An 18,418-nucleotide genomic window follows, 5' to 3' on the forward strand; every position below is an offset into this window, starting at 1 on the left:
CCCTCCCTCCCCACCTCACTTTAAACCACTGTCCCCCTTCTTGTCCCAAACCCAGCCCCACCCCCTCCTTAAAACCCCATCACTAAATTTATTAATTAAGCCACAATAAAAACAAACCCTCCTTCACAGCTGTCCCACCCCCATCTTCTTACACGTGATGCTATGCCATCATGCCATGTGTCCCCACACCTTAACAACAATACCATATTACTTACTCATATAATCACACGATAAATTTTTCACATGCAATGTAAATTGTAATGCTTATAACCTCGAAATTAAGCATCAAAAACTCAGTGCTACATCGCTTATACAAGCGTTGCATACAAGTTTTTCTTCTGACATTGTATGTATTATCCCCGATTTTGCATCTAATTTTTTTTTTTTTCACGGCTGTTTTTTTACCATTAAATTTGAGTAATTTATAAGTACTAATGATGGGGTGCGCACAAGATTATGTTTATTACGTAAAGTGGTTATTAGCTTGTTGGTAAAATCTCAAGTCAATAAAATAATTAATATGGAGCGAGATCTCATCTTTTAACCCCTTGTTTACTACAACAAGATACTAGTTACGATTAATGGAATAATAATGGTAAACACAAGGTAGACATTGATTAGAGGGTGCTGTTTACTATATTCTTTCCCTAAAAGGCAAATAATAAAAATTATAAATATTTATAAAAAATCATAGGTAAACGAGATATGGGGCGACTTTTTTTGATTTTGGGACACTTTTTTAAAACGGGGCCAACTAAGGTAATCCCTCCTCTATTAAAGAGTTTGACTTCGATTTTCCAAAACAACGACACAACTAAAACTTTGTCAACAATTTTCATATCTAACTAATTGAATATAACATGTTTATCAAACAAACTAATTGAATATAACATATAAAATTTGTTGGGTTGGGAGCAAAACGGCAGTTTGAGGACTACCTTCACAGAGATACATAAAGTTTTATATTTTGCAATGTGAAATGCATGTCGGGGTTTGATTATGCAACACAAATTGGTAGGTAACAATTATGAAAAACTAAATTATACAAATTTCTTCGACAACCTATAAAGTCCATTCACTCACACCTTTAGCTTATGTCGTTAAAAAACTGTTTCTAAAAAAAAGTAACCAAATAATGTTGTTAAGGATGCAAAATTAATGCACTAAACGGATAAATTAAGATTATGTTAATATGCCTTGTTGGTAAATATATTACATAGGCTTCTTGGAGGATTAAAACTACATAATTATTTATAATAATTTTATCAAGGGTTTATAATTCAACAGTGTGGAGTGGTTCAATAATGCAATGTGATTTTATCGATCAACATCCGACAGCTTGACCCAAAATAGAACGAAAACGTCAACGGGAAAAACAACATGGCAGCTGGAGAGTGGTGGAGACTAGCATGAAGTTTCAGATCTACGCCGTACAAATCCACTGTCAAACTCAGAATAAAGGATGCTGATGATGATGATGCGTGTCTCTGATTAAGCATATAAGGCTCCATGGGTCCCGTTCGTTGGTTTAAGAACCCCACACAAGATGCCAAAATTACCAATGCCATGGGCTGCTCAGCCTCTGCCTAATACGGCGTCGCGCGCTCTCTGGTTCCTTGTAAGTAGTAAACAAATTTTAAAAAGAAAATAAAATTGTAAATTCAAAGAAATGTGTGGGGGGTACAAAGGAACAGGGTAGGGTCACGTGAGCTGAGCATGCACCGTAACTTGTGCCTAGTGAGAGACTCTTAGGCCTAGTCTTACGTGGTCTATGTCTGTGGGATTCTGAGAAGTAACTATTATTCATTTATTACATTTATTAATACTGCAACTGAAGCTCAGAATTATAATTTTATAAATTAACAAGAATTTTAAGTAGGGTGTAGGCCTGCTGCAACATCTTGCTTGCGATCTATTATTATTATTATTATTTTTTTTTTTTTGGTAAATTGCTTGCGATCTATTAATTGGGCTTCAGATTTTAATATCTTTTCATGAAGTTAAAAATTTGAATTAATTGCATTTTGGTAATACTATGATTTCAAGATGTCACAATTTAAACTCTTAATTTTAAGATTCATCATATTTGAATCATTTATTTGAACATTCAACCTTTTATAAATTTAATAGTTATATTTTTTGACGCTTAACATAATTTTTTGCTTGTTGATATTGAAGATTTCTGTTATAATTGTATTAATGCGTACCAATCCAATGGTCTAGATTGCAGCAAGGTACGAAGTACAAATTAATCTTTAAATTTTTTTAATTATTGTCACATATTTACATATAAAATATAAAAATACAACAAGATTGTAATTTATCGTACACACTTTTATTGTTCAATTTAACAACTAGCCTATCCAAAGTATCTAAAAAGATGATGTGGCAATTGGTTGAAATTTTAAGATAAAAAAGTATGAATAAGTAAAACCTTTGAAGATAAATACAAGTAAATATAACGTAATTGCATAATATTCCTTTACATTACATCTTGAAATAACAAGACAAGGATAAGGATTCCAAAACAAATTGTATTGGAGGTTAAAAAATAAAAACTAAAAAAGAAAAAAGAAAAGGAAAATAAAAAGTACGTTTATGGTCTTTTACATTTATAGCATCCATGTGGGTTTCCAAATACCTTGAGACTTGAGATTTGCTTTCGGCAGCAAAAGCCGACATACATTTTGTTTTGGTACTTGAAAAATTTTTCATGAAACTGGTTCTCTCTTCTCGGCTGGGCATCTTGGTTAGTAATTATATTCACCAAACAAAATAAAAAGTAAAAAATATCATATCAGTGTAAACGAGCTGAGTTGATTCATTAATGTCAAACATACTCGATTTATACTTCATGACTAAAATAGCCGAACCACCAAATACGGAAAGTGTAATAGACGACCTTTTACATAGTGGAAATAATCAAATTCAAAAGCAATATAACTTCTTCATGTTCAGGACACAGCCCTGATGACAATGCCTGTAAATAATACCTAGCTAAGGGAAGTCGAGCAGAGGCAACTTTTCTATAAAATTAAAGCACAGATAGAGAAATCAAAAGTATAACTTAATAATATACTTTTAGCCAAAAAAGTATAACTTAATAATATACAATATAGTCCAACCTTCCCCATCAAAAAATCTAATTCTTACACGTCTAAACAAAAGCATCCTAGTTTTTAAGAAAAAATACAGATGATAGAAAAGCCAAAATGAGGAAAGTGGCTAAACTCGTCCAGTGAGATATTCACTTATAGCAACATAGCAACAGTCAAGAGTAAAAGAAATGCATATATAATGAAAATAGAAACACGGATGCTTCACTTAAGCATATACAGACTTGGTTTCATCACCAGGGAGAGATATCGAATTCATGGAAAGCCACTAATCAAAGTAAAAGTCATAATCATCAGTAAGATCACTTCCACCCGAGAATTCATAATACTCACCATCATCCGTCAAAAAATCAATATCAGAAAACCCAGACGGATAGTCTTCATCATATGAATCATCATCATAATCATAAGTATTATGAATCCCAGCATCAAATTCATAGCCCTCCGTGGAATCATAAGGACGCCGCAGATCTTTGATCTGCTCAGCACACCTTTTCCCCAAATTACCTGCCAAAGCAATGTTGAAGCATTGGCGTAGGTCAAGTGACTCAAGATGAGGACAACCATCAAGAATAGCCTGCAAGCCCTCATTTGTCAGCTTATTTCCAAAAAGCTGGAGGTGGCGTAATTCAGGCATGCTTTTGGCAATGGCAACTGCTTCATCATCAATCGCTAGATGAGGGTGTCTGAATCCCCGACAGTTCAATTTCAGTGATTTTAAAAGAGGGCAACAGTGCCCAATAGCTTCCAGAGGTTCATTTGACAAAGAGTGGTATGAGATCTCAAGGTCCTCCAACAATGGAAGTTTTGCAGCTGCTTCACTCAATCCATTGTCTGAAATGCTATAGCAACATATAAGTCTGAGGCGTCTGACCATACTCGATCTGTTCAAAGATTATAGCAGAAAATAACCAAGGAAGTTAGCAGATATATCAACAGGCTATAATCTTTTCCACAATCAACTTATTTCCTTATGGATTTGAAGATAGGGAAGTTTCAAAATATATATCATAAAGGTTTTGAGCATAAACAAGTTCTAGAAATTCATAAGAATTGGAAATCCACCATGTTACATGATTTCAAAGTGAAGGCTGCCCTTGGTTATGCACCATCTATTTTTCCAAGTACCATATAGGACGAAAAGTTTCTAAGAAAAGTGAAGCGACCACTTGGGGAAATTATTTATGCCAAGTCATCTACAAAGTTTTAACATTCTCATACCAAGAATTTCCTTACAAATTGTGGCCATTGATAATGATGTGAGCACATCCTATGCGATGCCTACTGCATCATCCATTACAGGGTATGAATTAAACTGTATATAAGCCAAGGGCATGAAAGGAGAAACACATTGGATTTGACGATGAGATTATCTTTGGCAATTGATGTATTGACACACACACATAAACTAGAAAGACAATTATAAATTAACATTTATTGTTGTGTTCTCCCATGTCAAGTCCTAATTATTATGGATTGACCATGGCTCAGTATGTGTATAGTATCACAAATCTAAAATCTTGTAATTGCAATGATTTAAAATAAAACACACTATAGGCTCCCAACAATTCTGTAAATCAGAACTTCTCTTATTTTTTTCTTTTTCTTTTTTCTGTGGTGAAAACTAAATCAGAATTTGTTGGTTATCTTAGAAGACTCCTAATGCACTTCTAACTGACAGGACATAAAACATTGTTCTTCTTCGTCCATGTCTTTTATATGTGTGAATATAGTGAACAACCAAAAAATGAAAACAATTTACATTTAGCTCATAAAAAGACTTATCCACCCACTGATTCTAAAGCAAGAGATAGATGTGCCTGCCTCAAAGCTAAATTAATACACAAATATGAAGTACCAAAAACTCCACCCAGATGAGTTTTTCAGAAAACATTCAATGCCAATACTCATCCTTAAACACAATATATAATGCTAAGAAATGTGTTTTGAAACTGTTTAGACGCTCAATATGGGTAATAAAAAATGTTTTCATTCGTAATGACAATAGCTTGCCATTAATAAAGACATGTGGCATCAAATTGGGAGGAGCTATCACACCACTTTCAAGAAAATGGCCCTTTCTCTTCATTGTTGATCATAACATTCTAATATTGGATGCTGACAACTCGTAAGGGAAATACAAACACCCAAACTGAGCATAGTACAGTCTTGGGTTTGAATTCATACAGCTACAAAAACAAGTCTTAGCCTTGGGTTTGGCAAACTTAAATTAATTATCTTCATACTTAATTGCAAATTTTCACGGTAATGAAAAAGAATTTCAACTATTAAATTCTTTCACGGTAAGAAAGTGCATGAAAATTGGTGAAGCATAACCGCAACGAAACACGTAGTGATTATGATCATTATTAAATTGTAGCAGCATTCAAAAAAAAAAAAAAGAAATAAAAAATCTCTTTCAAAGACTCACCTGTAGAAAGTCGCACAAAGAACAGCCAAAAGCTACGGAAAGATTGAGAAAGTTCAAGAGCAAGAGCAATACATTTCAAATTTGACAAAACCTCGAACACTAACAGTTCAACTATTGAAGTTTCAGAACTCGAAGAACAATCAAACCCCAAATTCAATCAATAATAAAAATTATGCTACAGCCAAAAAAAAATTGCAATGGAAAAATGAATACCTGTCAGTGAGATACTTGAGGAGTTCATCGGTGCCAAAGAACTCGATGTTAATGTCGACCAGTTGGCCACAACTAAGGTCGATGGCGTGACGGCACATGGTCTCCAAGTCGTAGTCCATACCATAGGTATCTCCGGGATTGCGCATGTCGATTGTGCGCCACATTAGAGGATCCTTGCAGATGTTGCGCCACGACGAACACACATTCTGAGCGCTCGTCAGTATCTCGATCGCGCCCAGCCGAGACAGTATCGTCGACGTCACGTCCCTCGGAAGCTCCAACCAGTTGCGCTCTTCCTCCTGCTGCACTCCACTCGGTGATGATTCCATTTCTCAAAGTTTTCGGATTTTCCCGGAAATTTTGCAATTCCCTCTATCGGGAATATCATTAGGGCTTTTTCTTCCTTTGTCTCCGATATAATATGGGATTATCTTTTCTTCAACCTTTTTGTTTATATATATACTAACCTTCTCAAAGACGACTTACATAAAACATCCTATTTTAGCCACCTAAAAAAAAAAAAAAAAAAAAAAAACGATGTCTTTAAAACTGTCCCATACCATAACAAAATAATGTAACGAGCTATATATATATATATCTAAAAAACAAAATTATTATTTTTATAGAAAATAAACCTTATAAATTTAAACTTTTTTCTTTTCCTTTAATGTTTTTTAGTACAATATAAACTTTATATTTTAGGTGAATTATGCCAAAAAAAAAAAAAACTTTATATTTTGCTTGCATTGACTTGTCCACTTATCAATATTTATGCCAACAATTTTTGCGAAAAATAAGTGCACATTGATAGTCTTCCGACACAAAAAAAAAAAATATATATATATATATATATATATAGTGATGGTTATACTTATCTATAGTTATGCAACAATGTTTGCGTAAACTAAGTGCACTACCTAATACATCGATGGTCATTTTATGCTTTGACAACAATTCTTAAATTTTAACTGTTATCTTATTGGTATACCCGATCGATAATATCATAATCTATTGATGATAAAACTTTTTGGCTGGTATAAAAAATTGTAAAAAAAATAAAATATACAAGATACATAAAGTAATGTACATTTCATATTACAATATATTAAAAAGTAACAATAGACAAGTAACAATACGATATACATTTGATAAATTGTTAGTAACTGTTTGAGTTCCGAGAAAATGAAATCCTGCCTCATATTACTAGTTATCGATGTTACTTCATGACCATTTTCAGAATTACGCACTGTTGGTAAAATTCAATAGTGAACTTCCAAGTGATTGTTGTAAGGTTGTTCGGCTACATAGGATGGGCGGCTTCAATCTTTAAATTGGAACCACTCCTACAAATAGTAACTTTGAAGTACAAACAAGGAATCCATTGAATTCAGTAAATCTTGTGTCCAATCCTACGAGTGCTTTTATGTCCTCTGTCTATGAGATGCAAGAAAGAAACATGATCGGAAGGAATATGCAAATGAAGATTTAATAATAATTACCATGATGATTACCAAACAAACACCAGACTATTCCACACAATGTTTTCCATTAAACATTGAGTTTATGGTTATGGGTATATATGGGGTTGTTCTTTCTTTTTTCTTTCTTTTTTGAATTATTAGACTTGGTCTTGGTGGGCTTAGAAAAGTGAGTTAAGTACGAAACAGGGAACCAAAAGGATAATGCCTGGACCAATTAAAAGTCCAAATATTTGCAGCAAATACCAAATATACCTGGAAATAATTATCTCATTCTGATAAAGTTTTTGATTTTGACTTGTAAATAAAAACAAAACAAACCAACTAAACATATTTTGAACCAAACTTTTTTTTCTTTTCTTTTATTTTTTAATTTTTTATTTCTTATTGACTGGCTGGTGATTCTAAACATATTTGTTTTTTATTTCTTATTGACTAGCTGGGGAGTCTAATTTCCTCTTATCGCATCCCATGCCATGTGTCACGGTCCTACATTTTATGTAGCGGAAATGAACCGTACGGCGCCAAGACTCTCTAGTCAAGGCTAGCCTTCTCACTATCCGAGTTCATATATCGACCCATCTGATACCAATTGTATACCCCTGAGATTTACCGACGAGAACTACTCTCGCGAGTCTCGCTTATAGGCGACTATGATTTCTTTCCGGCATCACGGCTAATAGCCTAGATGCTCACCCCATCTATTGGTTCTCATAATCATCATGGCTCATACCATCCAACAAGCTAGCCCGATGTCCTCACGCCCACTCGGTAGCTTGCTGCTTGACCTTGTGTCAAGATCTAGCCAGCAACCCAGCTCTCCAATCGAGCCTTATTCAATGCACATCCCGAATAGCATCCAATCCTAGAGCATGCACACCATCATCATGCCAACATGCCACCCAAGGTAGCAACACAAGATCAGAAGCCCACATACGAATGCCACTCGATGGCACGGTGTCGCCCCGTTCGTGCCTGTTTAGCTTTCGACCCTCTTGAGCGAGGCAGAACCCGAGCCCCCACTCACTGGCACATTTACCACAACCTTGTAACAAAGGCCTACGTGTGTTCTTGGCATAGCTAATAGGAAACGGCATAGCAAATGCTACATTCAGCCTTTGACATAGGAGTGACGCGCAATACCAGCTCATAGCGCCTACCGGTACTGTCCTCGGGACTCCCTGTCCTTTGGAGACATAAGCCCATCTCCATGGCACTTTATATCCGCCCCATGGCTTGCCATCGCCCATGGGAGGCTCGCTTAGCCCAAGCTCAAAGCCAGAGCCGGGGGTCGTGGATAGCCAAACACGAACCACCCCCCTAAAGAGCTTATTTAGTCATTTCCTTTCTGGCAGCAACAGATATCACTTTGTGCGAGGAATTATAATGGGGTTTTCTGTAGCAAACCTTCATATCTTGGCCTGCCATTCGACATGCACCATCCTAATGACATTCTTAAGAGATTCCCACGGCCCGAAATCGAAAATCTCGATCTTCAAATATTTACGAAAATGCCACTAGACCATTCCAAAGGTGCAGACCGTCACACCATGCATGTGTGTATTTAGGATCATTAACACCACTAGACCTATATGATATATTATAATACATTCTCCATATTATGTCCAAGTTGGGTAGGTTTTTTTCGTTGATGTAATATCCTTTGCATTAATCATTTATCTTCTTTGGTTAAGCAATGTTATTAAACTTTAATCATTAAAATTCTCCATTTGAATGTTTTTATTTAATTTGTACACATACGCAATGGATTGAACCCAGATCCTGATTTTAAAAGAGATCATATTTAATCACCTCCAAGAAGCAATGCCATCATCATCTTAAGCATGCAAATTAGAAATTGACACACAATTATTTGACTGGTTTTAATAAGAAAACTTGACCACAAGGATCAAATCCCAATTTTTTTGTGTAAGAAAGTCAAAAGCATCAACGGCCAAAGAAAAAGTCAAGATGTCACCAATAATTGCGCATGATTACAACCAGCAACCAACCATTTTCCAAAACAGCTAAGACCAAGAGAAACTCAAACATATTAATAATTTAGAAAGAGGAAGCGAACAAAAAGTTTGTTAAAGAAAAAGAGAGAAGAAGAAGAAGAGAGGGAGTGTTTGTAAAAGCAAGCTCTCTTCTTTGGATCTCTCAATATATATGTTTGAATAAACATATATTATATTTATACATATATAATAATACCCTTTTTTCTCTATTCGTCCACGCCAATATTGTTTTACATCTTCAAACATATTAAGCTTTACATCTCTATAATTATATAGCTATCCACCTCTCCTGAAAATAACTTTCTCTTTCATTTTTCTGGGCCAATATGAGCAGGGTCCGAGCATTATCTTCTCCTGAATTACCTTCTACAGCAAATTCTCGTGAAAGGCCAGAAGATCATAGTCTTGAAGGTGGTTGAATTATAATCTCTCTTTTTCTTTCCTTGGAGAGGATGAATAGTTATTGAATTTGTCAACTTGTTGTTTTAGAAACATATATATATATATATATATATATGTATGTATGTATATAAATCCCATGACAGAATTAGATATCTTAGCATTGAAGTCAATTTTTGATTTGATTTGTTTAACTTTGTTTTCAGGAATCGCCACCAATGTAAAGTTGCTGCTAAAGCTAATCCAAGATCAGAATGAGGCATGCGCAAAAGATGTTGATGAACGGAAGGCGCAAAGAGTGGCCGGAATGATGAGCATCATTGATGATGTCAAAGCCAGAATTCAGAAATTTCAATCTGTTGGCAGGAGGGCCGAGCTCAGGCGTTGCAATACAGATCTAAGGCCACATGTTCCAAAGGACAAAAAGGCCAGTGAACCAATAACCGATGAGAAAGAAAAATTGAGAAGAGAGCTGAGCGCAAGCTTAGCAGCAAGAAAGAGCCTAGAAATAATGTGTTCCAGCGTGGGAAAAGAGAGGGAGATTATAGCAACAGAGCTTGCTAGAAAGGTTCATGAATTGAATGGTTTGGAGGAACTTGTCAATGATCTCAGAGCACAAAATGACAAGTTGTTGGCAAAGGTACAAGCTTGTGCTGCAGAGCACAAAGAGAAGAAGAGTATTAGTGGGGAAGATACTCAGGGGAATGCAGCTCTCCAAGAGAGAAACAAGGCTCTTTCGGAGCAACTCCTCAAGTCCCTCGATGGGTACCGATCCTTGAAGAGAAAGTTAAAAGATTCACAAGAGGAAAACATAAAAAGTCAGACCACAATGGAGGAGATGGGGATGGAAGCTCAAGCTGGTCTTGACCATGTTCGTAGCCTTCGTGAAAGGTTTGCCACTTGGAATGAAGAAGATGACGATATTGATAAGGAGATTTCGGCTCTGGAGAATCTCTTTGAGTCGTTCAATATGAAGATTTCAAAGCATGGGAAGAAGAAAAGTGACTCTCCAAAACCCAACTCTGAGATCACAAGCAGTGACGCTCCCAAGAAACAGGCACCCCTGGTCTGAAATTTTTGCTTCTCCTTTTGTTTTAGACAGGACACCACAATTCTCTTGTATCTTGGAATTATTCAGAAGTGGGAAGCAGATATAATGTGTCAAAATTAAGTAGAATAGTGATGGTGCATTTGGCTCGTGTCAAAATTTACTAGCTCAGGTTTACAGATTATGTTGCTGTCCTACATAGTTGTATAATTCCAAATTTCCATCATTTTCCATAAGCTAGATCAAGAGATGCATATGATATTGCTTTTGGCAAAATTCATTACTGAAATTCTACTTTTCTTTTGTTAGAAATATTTTGGACATACTTAAATTTGATGGCCACACTACGAGACCAACCACTGTATCTCATGTGATGTAGGACATCGTAAACCATTTTGTGATATTACAATAATGACCCAAGTCTAAAAGGAATTCAACTATTGCGTGCTCTATTTCTCATAAAACTGCATAATACTACTTGCGTTGCTCAAAAAGTATAAACAGATTACTTCATTTTGCAACATCAAATTGCATGCTGGAAATTCCAACGATATTTATACCATGCCCATACAACAAAGTTCAAGGTTGGATTTATGCAATAATCTGACAGATTTAGGAGGTTTTCATGCATACTTATTCAGTGAAAATAGGTAACTTGCAAGCAGCTATGGAGTTCAAAATGCATAAATTGCTTGCTGCTTTTGCTCCAGTTGAACTTGCCAGAGCCTCTGCATTAACCCGTCTACGATTGAAAATCACATCCTTCTTACTCGGATCACATTTTTCAGGTTCCTCAAGGCTGTAAATTATGAAGGTTTGATAAGTAGGAAAAACAGATGAAAAGGCATCCTGGTCAAGCGAAACAGGTTTTCTATGCAGAATAATTCCTCCTGCAGCAGTTAGAAGGTCTTGTAGATACCCCTTGTACGATGATAGAAACTCTCCCATAAAGTAGAACTTAAACCCATGAAATAGCTTTGGTTGCTGCATGTGAAAAGGCTTAGTATATGAGGATGAAAGAATCAAGCATACAGAAAAACAGCAGGCACATACTCTTGCAAATCCCTAAAACCTATTATCATAGTGAAGTTAGCTCCTTGTATGATAATCTCTAAACAAGTTAAAACATATGCTGATTTAGAATATTTAAAAAGCTGAATCCATGAATTCAAGTTACAGCAAAATATGAAACCAAGCAATAGAAATCCTTCAAATTTAGTTTAAATTGGAAACAATTCACCCACCAAAGACTTTTAAGTACAATAAGCTGGGCATATTAACTGAGCTAGTAATTTAGAAAAGAAAAGACAAAGAAAGAAAGAAGTGAAAGCAAAACAGTAAAGTTGCTCGAAAAGTTACCAGAGAAAGAAAATATAAATGAATCATGGTAAACTACATCAGCAGACAATAATCCATAAGTTTGTATAACAAAAATGAAAGGTTCTAGAAGTTTCACATATAACATTTTAACATAATAGTTCAAGTCAAGAATCAACCTTGTTCATTACTCTCAGTCTCCCAAGGCGAGGACCATCCCTGATTCCATGAGTATCAGTGGTAATTTCATAGTTTTCTTCATCAACTGGTTGCATGGCTTCCATGCAAGCCTTAATCCCTACACATGTACACATAGAACACACACGAAAAGTTTATTATTAGCTGAATGTATGCACACGCAAAGATCAAACATATTAGGCTTGTGGGCTCCGGCAGGTTAAAAGCTCCAAATGCCCACTTGAGTATATTGTTATTTGAGAAAGTTATACTTACACTTCATACTCAATATCCACTTCCCCTCCAAGATACCCATCAAAACTTTGAGGGTTCTTCTACATGCTCCATTTTCATCTGTTGATGCAATAACGTGCGTGACACTTGAGTCCCACCTCTTAAGGACTGTAACTCCAGAAAATTTCTCAAAACGAGAAACAGACTCCTGCAGTTCCAGAAAACAACAAATAATATAAATGTATATAAAATTATTTCCAACTTTTCATGCTCATAAGGAACAAATCAAACACTATAAGCAGCTTATTTACCCTCTCCAAATCTGTGAGAGCTGAACAACAGAGAACCAATTTCTTAGATGACCGACAAGGACTCCAACTGGTTGAGGTGCCAAGGTCATGTTTCATAGAAACTGTATCATGCTGAACATATGATAGCCTAGAAAATAAGAAAGAAATAATGCATCAATGGGAATTTTATTTCACGAAATATAAAAATGTTCGCTGATGTGATTTAGAACTATGAGAAAGGCACCCCATACTTCTTAGCATTGCATTTTTTCTTCATTGCTTGAGATTGAGAATATTCACTTGGCAACTTAGAAGATGCGTGAAGAGGACATAACATAACAAAGTTATCCTGATTTACAAAATTAAAAAATATAATTAATTAAAAAGAAAGAACAACTTATTATTTAAATTTGCATTTCTATTGTAGAACATACAGTATCCCATCGACATTGAGGGATCAACTTTGCACAAGGAACATGAAAGCTCTTTCGACAACTCTTCTCAAAACACCCAAGAGCTGCACCCTTAATTCCACAGCAACAACATTTAATTCTTCGACTTCTAGTTAATTCAACTTCAAGATTCTTAGCAATATCATCTTTAAAGTAAACATTAGGTGCCCTGCGTATATTTGCAGCACTCAATCAGTCAAAACGAAGTTGTAAATGCTGAAGTTAAAATAGACCTGAATGTTCATAATTCATCCAAATCTCGTCAATTATTTAAAAGCTAGAATATTCGTTAATTCACATGTAACTAGTTCTTCTACAAATCAAATGACTCTTTGGAATAAAAGTGATATGTGACATAGAAATTGTGAAGTCAATTCAAAAGCTTAGCATAAATTAAGTTAATAGGATTCGTACATAAGACCAGTCAAACAATTAACAGTGGTAATCATCAATCACAAAAGGTTGAGCTGTGCACAAGTGGATCAAATTTTGTACTTCAATCTCACATAATAACCCCTAGGAATTATTAGTATCGTTACATAAGACACTTAAATCAGCTCATCCTCATCTTGACAACCAAACGCTGCTTAACATTTGGCATTGAAATAAAAAAGATTAAGAATAAGGAATTTACACTTGCAGATAGATACATACAAATTTATACAGACGCTAGAATATGTTAAGTGAGCATATCAAATGTACCAGTCTAAAGAATAAAATCATTTTTCACTCACTGGGAAGGATTTTTACCATTCAGTACAGTTTTTGTGTGAATGTATAACCTTAGACCCTCCATGGTGATTTGCAGCAACAGGCATGCCATTGTAATAGTGAACTATCTCTCCTGTAGCCTATAGTTTGGTTTTTTCAAATAATTATAAGATTGTGCATATAAAAAATATTTAATGAAGACATAATGAGCTAACAAAAATTGAGACCAAAAAAATACTCAAGGGAGTGGGGGATACCTCTGACTCTTCTGATGAAAGGCAAAAGGCACATTGGGTTTCACTAGGAGTGGTCTCGCATCTCTGCAAAATCATGTCATTTGTCAGAGAAGGTAGTTTCTTCACTAATGCTAAATCAGGCAGAGCCATTGCATCATGGCTATCTTGAATGTTTTCAGTGGCAAGAGTTTCCTTTGTATGATGATTGTTGAGGTGAGTCTCATTAGCCATATCATTCTTGGAGTTTCCAACAGATGAAACTCTGAACTTTTTCTTACTCCTTGGTTCTTCATCACTTGATTCAAATTTTCTAGAAAGGTTGCTGGGCTTGTCCCTAAAATTGACGGTCTTATCATTATGAGCTGTAGGGATAGATAAAACGGGCAAATGAGGCACAACTCCCTCATTCTTTTGGTTTTGTATCTTAGAAACTTCTTCAACCACATTTTTCATAGATACCAATGAATCCATATTTTGTTTCCTCGATCTCTGAATTTTGTTCTGGACATGGATCTTCTTACAATTTTTCCCATTCTTCTTCAGGGTGATATCTTGATTGGTGTTTTCCTTCTTTCCTAATGAAGAAGGTAATTCACTCACCATGTTTTCATCACGATGGTCTAAAGTTTCAGTTTGGATAGTGAATGAAACAGCTTTTTTATTTGTCCGCTTAGCAGCAATGGTTTGAGGATGAGACTTCTTACTCCTTTTGCAGCGTTTGGACAATTTTAAAGAGCTTCCTTGAGATCCATTATCTGGATTTCTGCCATTTATAGGATTTGTTTTGCCAGTTGTTTCCCTAACCTTTCGACCTCTCTTATCATTACTATTACCCACTTGATTATTAGCATTCTTCCTTCCAGGGATGGAAATTTCTGGCAGCACATTAGTATTCCCATTATCAGGTTTGGATTTCGGGCATATTGCATTGTCAGTAAGCACCTCTTTGCCTGTTTTCTTGTCTTTTGAAGCCTCTTTGAGTTCTTTCTCATTAACTCCATCAATTTCAGTATCATCAATCTGCAGTTTCGGATTGATTAGAGAAGCATGTATCAACAAAATCACCACTTAAAAGAAAAAATGTAGCAGTCTAGACGATCTTAATACCTGCATCTTAAAGGGACTTGAACATAGCTCAGGAGAACAAGCTCTTTGTGTCCATTCAAACATCTCACCATCCAAAAGATCTGCAGCACTAGTGGATTTTTCCTGCAATTAACCCAACATGAGATTAGCAACAACAAATTTTAGTGGAATCAATTAAAGCATTTGCTATGGAACTAGTTGCCCACTATTTGATTAAAATTCTTTAACTTAAGGACAGCACAATCCACAACAACAACATAAACAGATTTTTCAGATGGTTGAACTCTGAATTGCAGGAAGGTCAAACGGTGTGATTAGTACAGCTGAGAAAATTCTCTTAAGATTTTTCCATATATCCTGAAGAGAGAAATGAAAGCTACTTGCCAACTAATTCCATAAGAGTTACCTAGCCAGGAGCTTCCAGAGACTAATCAATAACCAGCACAATGAAATTATTTAGACATGTCATAAGAAAACAATTACCTTCCAGGCCAAACTAGCAATATCATTCATTATCTCAACACAAATAAACAGATTATATACTCACTTGTGGGCTCACTCTATCAGAGTTTTCATCATCTGAGTCCCTGATGTCACTGAATGAAGGAACATTTGGAAGTGGTATGTCCACTAGTTGATCAACATCAGTATGCTGACTTAGACTTTCTACAGTTTCTTCTTCCCTTAACCAAAAAAAAGGAGAAAGAACTGGTTCTCCTTTCTCATTTATATTAGGCTTTTCCTTCTGAACCGCTGAACCTTTTTTGGATAAATTAACCATAGTTTCACCTAATTCACCTTCACAATGTATGTGTTGTATCGTAGTTTCTGAAGGAGGGCATTGTGGCACCTGAACCCTTTTCTTGGTTGGAAACGAAGGTTTAACATTAAGTGATCCAAGACAGTTTTGGTTGGAATTACATATTTCTCTTGACCCATTTCTTTGGGAAGTTTTTTGTTCCTCTACTCTTTCCAAAAAAATTCCACCAGAATTTTGTCCATGGTGATTGTTATATTCGTCTGGTTGTTGTTCTCCATCTGTGATATGGGAAAGGGTAGAACAAAAGAGATCAAAATAAAGAATAGTAATATTAACAACGTCTACAAAAATTAACTAACAGATTTTCTGCATTTGGACATGAATTGATGAACAAATAAAACTAGAACTGACGAGTTTAAGAACTTTCATGTAAAATAGAATGGAGCAACTCTGGATTGTGACGGCTACAATTATATTACACTTGTATCCTAACACAATAAACTGGTGTCAAGACAAAATATTAAAACTAGGAGTTGAAAACTTGGCATAAACTCTTAATTCATCGAAAAAGAAATCAAGGAAAGTATAATGCACTAGTTTAGAAGAAAACTTACTACAGTTGAGGGGAAAAAAATAAAAGCTATGGAAATGGGGAAAAAAAAAACATGCTAATAAATTAGTTTAATTGTTTGTGGACATACAGGCCTAATTCTTACCACAAATATATATTCCATATGCTAACAAAGCACAAATACAGATAAATACCTGAAAATTTACTTGAGGGTGCATGCTGAGTGACAAATATATTGATTCCTGAAGCAATTTCCATGCTTTTGTAAACGTTTACCAAGCTATCCATATGAGGAGCAGACCGGACCTCTGCAGCCAAAAATATTTAAAAGACAACAAAAACAGTTTTAAAGCAACCACAAAGACCATCGAATGAAGGGCCTTATACGTTTCAATTCCCATTCATTATGATATCAAACATTTTAAGTGACAACTGCAACAACTTCTGATACATAATTTCTTAGTACATCACATGACCAACATATGTATCCACCATTAAGTGTCTTACATATATCTCAGGATAGAAGTATTGACATACCTCTACGACGATATGGCACCTTACAAACAGGACAGTTGGAGTCTGATTTCATGGATTTCACAATACAATGGCTGCACACAAACAAACACAATAAAAAACTTTCTATGTAGCAGAATAAATGGCATGGAAATTCTCTGAAACAAGGACTTACTTGCAGAATACATGATTGCAGTTCAGCGAGACTGCGGAATTCAGCAGACTCAAACTGCGCCAAAAAAAAAAAAAAAAAAGAACAGAATAGAACCACCCATTAACCCCGACAACGACACTTCAAAAACCCACTTTCAGTTTTTACAAGAAACAAAAATAAAATAACCAATCTAACACAGAGGAATCGGATGCAGAACTGTGAAAAACATTCAAAAGCGAAGAAGAAAAGGTAATTGGTAATTCAAGGAGAGGCGTACCAGATGGGGCACTTGAGTTCCCTGCCCATTCTTTCCAGGTGATTCAGATCCCCCATTTTCCCTTTTTCCTTCTCCGATGGAAAATAGAGAGAGAGAGCGAGAAAGAGATAGTTTGCGAAAACGATGAAGAAAGAAGAGCGGCTTTGGAGTTTTCTTTTGTTTCATGTCTTTTGAATTTTCTAAACCCGCCAAATATTTTTCTTAACCTCACTGCTTGCGCGCCCTAACTTTTGCCTTTCACCTTTTTTAATTTTTAAATTTTTTTTTTTGAATTCAAATTGTTTTTTTTTTTTCACTTATTTTTAAATAAATAGAATTTTATGGGAGTTTTTAGTGTTCTCTGTAAAAATCTACAGCAATTATTTTTCTTTAAAAAAAAAAAAAAAGCAGCATAACGAATTAGATTTTACTGAAATTGCATAGACCTCCGTTGATTGTGACAAAATTATAACAAAGTTTCTTAGCATGGAAAATAATTAAAACTGGCTTTTCCTTGTATTAGTCAACGATTAAAGGTCGAAGAAGGAAAATTATAGGTTCATTGTTTTCCAATTGAATATTTAGAAAAAAATATATATATAAAGACATTTTAAAATTATATTATCAAATCATAAACTTTGTTAAACTATATCTTATAATTTCAAATAATGAAAGCTTAAATTTATTTTTTGAAGAGAGATTTCACTCAAATTTAAGAAATACAAAAGAAAATTTAATGTCATTATAATACTTTTCAATTCAAAGACCGTCCTGGTTTGGCACGATTTATTATATATAAATAAGAAATTAGTGAATTTGAATGGTACAGAAAATTAATCATTGATCTTAATAGTTGATCAATGAAATTGAAAAAGGTCCAAATGAATTAAATCATAAACAATCAACAATTGCATCCAAACTTTTTCATGATGAGGATTCAAAGTTCCAAAAAAAATGT

At 35.0% G+C, this 18,418-nt stretch overlaps 3 protein-coding genes across 3 annotated transcripts; 1 reads left to right on the forward strand and 2 right to left on the reverse strand.

Annotated features, from left to right (window-relative positions):
- Positions 1-3,048: 3,048 nt before the first annotated feature.
- LOC107415145 (F-box protein SKIP19) lies at positions 3,049-6,252 on the reverse strand. The gene is made up of 2 exons (XM_016023458.4): positions 5,761-6,252; positions 3,049-4,000 (listed from the first exon to the last, which is right to left on the reverse strand). Exons 1-2 carry the CDS (start codon positions 6,087-6,089, stop codon positions 3,385-3,387), a joined length of 945 nt encoding a protein of 314 aa, XP_015878944.3. The 5' UTR covers positions 6,090-6,252; the 3' UTR covers positions 3,049-3,384.
- A 3,064-nt stretch (positions 6,253-9,316) lies between these two features.
- LOC107405889 (uncharacterized) lies at positions 9,317-11,015 on the forward strand. Its single transcript, XM_016012981.4, has 2 exons — positions 9,317-9,667; positions 9,862-11,015. The coding sequence occupies exons 1-2, from the start codon at positions 9,583-9,585 to the stop codon at positions 10,725-10,727; spliced, it is 951 nt and encodes a 316-aa protein (XP_015868467.3). The 5' UTR covers positions 9,317-9,582; the 3' UTR covers positions 10,728-11,015.
- Positions 11,016-11,231: 216 nt separating this feature from the next.
- On the reverse strand, positions 11,232-17,655 carry LOC107405888 (protein BREAST CANCER SUSCEPTIBILITY 1 homolog). Its single transcript, XM_016012979.4, has 14 exons — positions 17,482-17,655; positions 17,226-17,279; positions 17,075-17,145; positions 16,732-16,845; positions 15,754-16,244; positions 15,228-15,329; positions 14,142-15,140; positions 13,924-14,024; positions 13,156-13,342; positions 12,973-13,070; positions 12,743-12,869; positions 12,474-12,639; positions 12,200-12,318; positions 11,232-11,687 (listed from the first exon to the last, which is right to left on the reverse strand). Exons 1-14 carry the CDS (start codon positions 17,535-17,537, stop codon positions 11,337-11,339), a joined length of 3,036 nt encoding a protein of 1,011 aa, XP_015868465.3. The 5' UTR covers positions 17,538-17,655; the 3' UTR covers positions 11,232-11,336.
- Between the last annotated feature and the right edge of the window lie 763 nt (positions 17,656-18,418).

This window comes from Ziziphus jujuba, chromosome 1, assembly GCF_031755915.1.
Source record: "Ziziphus jujuba cultivar Dongzao chromosome 1, ASM3175591v1".
In the NCBI taxonomy this organism is placed as follows: Eukaryota; Viridiplantae; Streptophyta; class Magnoliopsida; order Rosales; family Rhamnaceae; genus Ziziphus; species Ziziphus jujuba.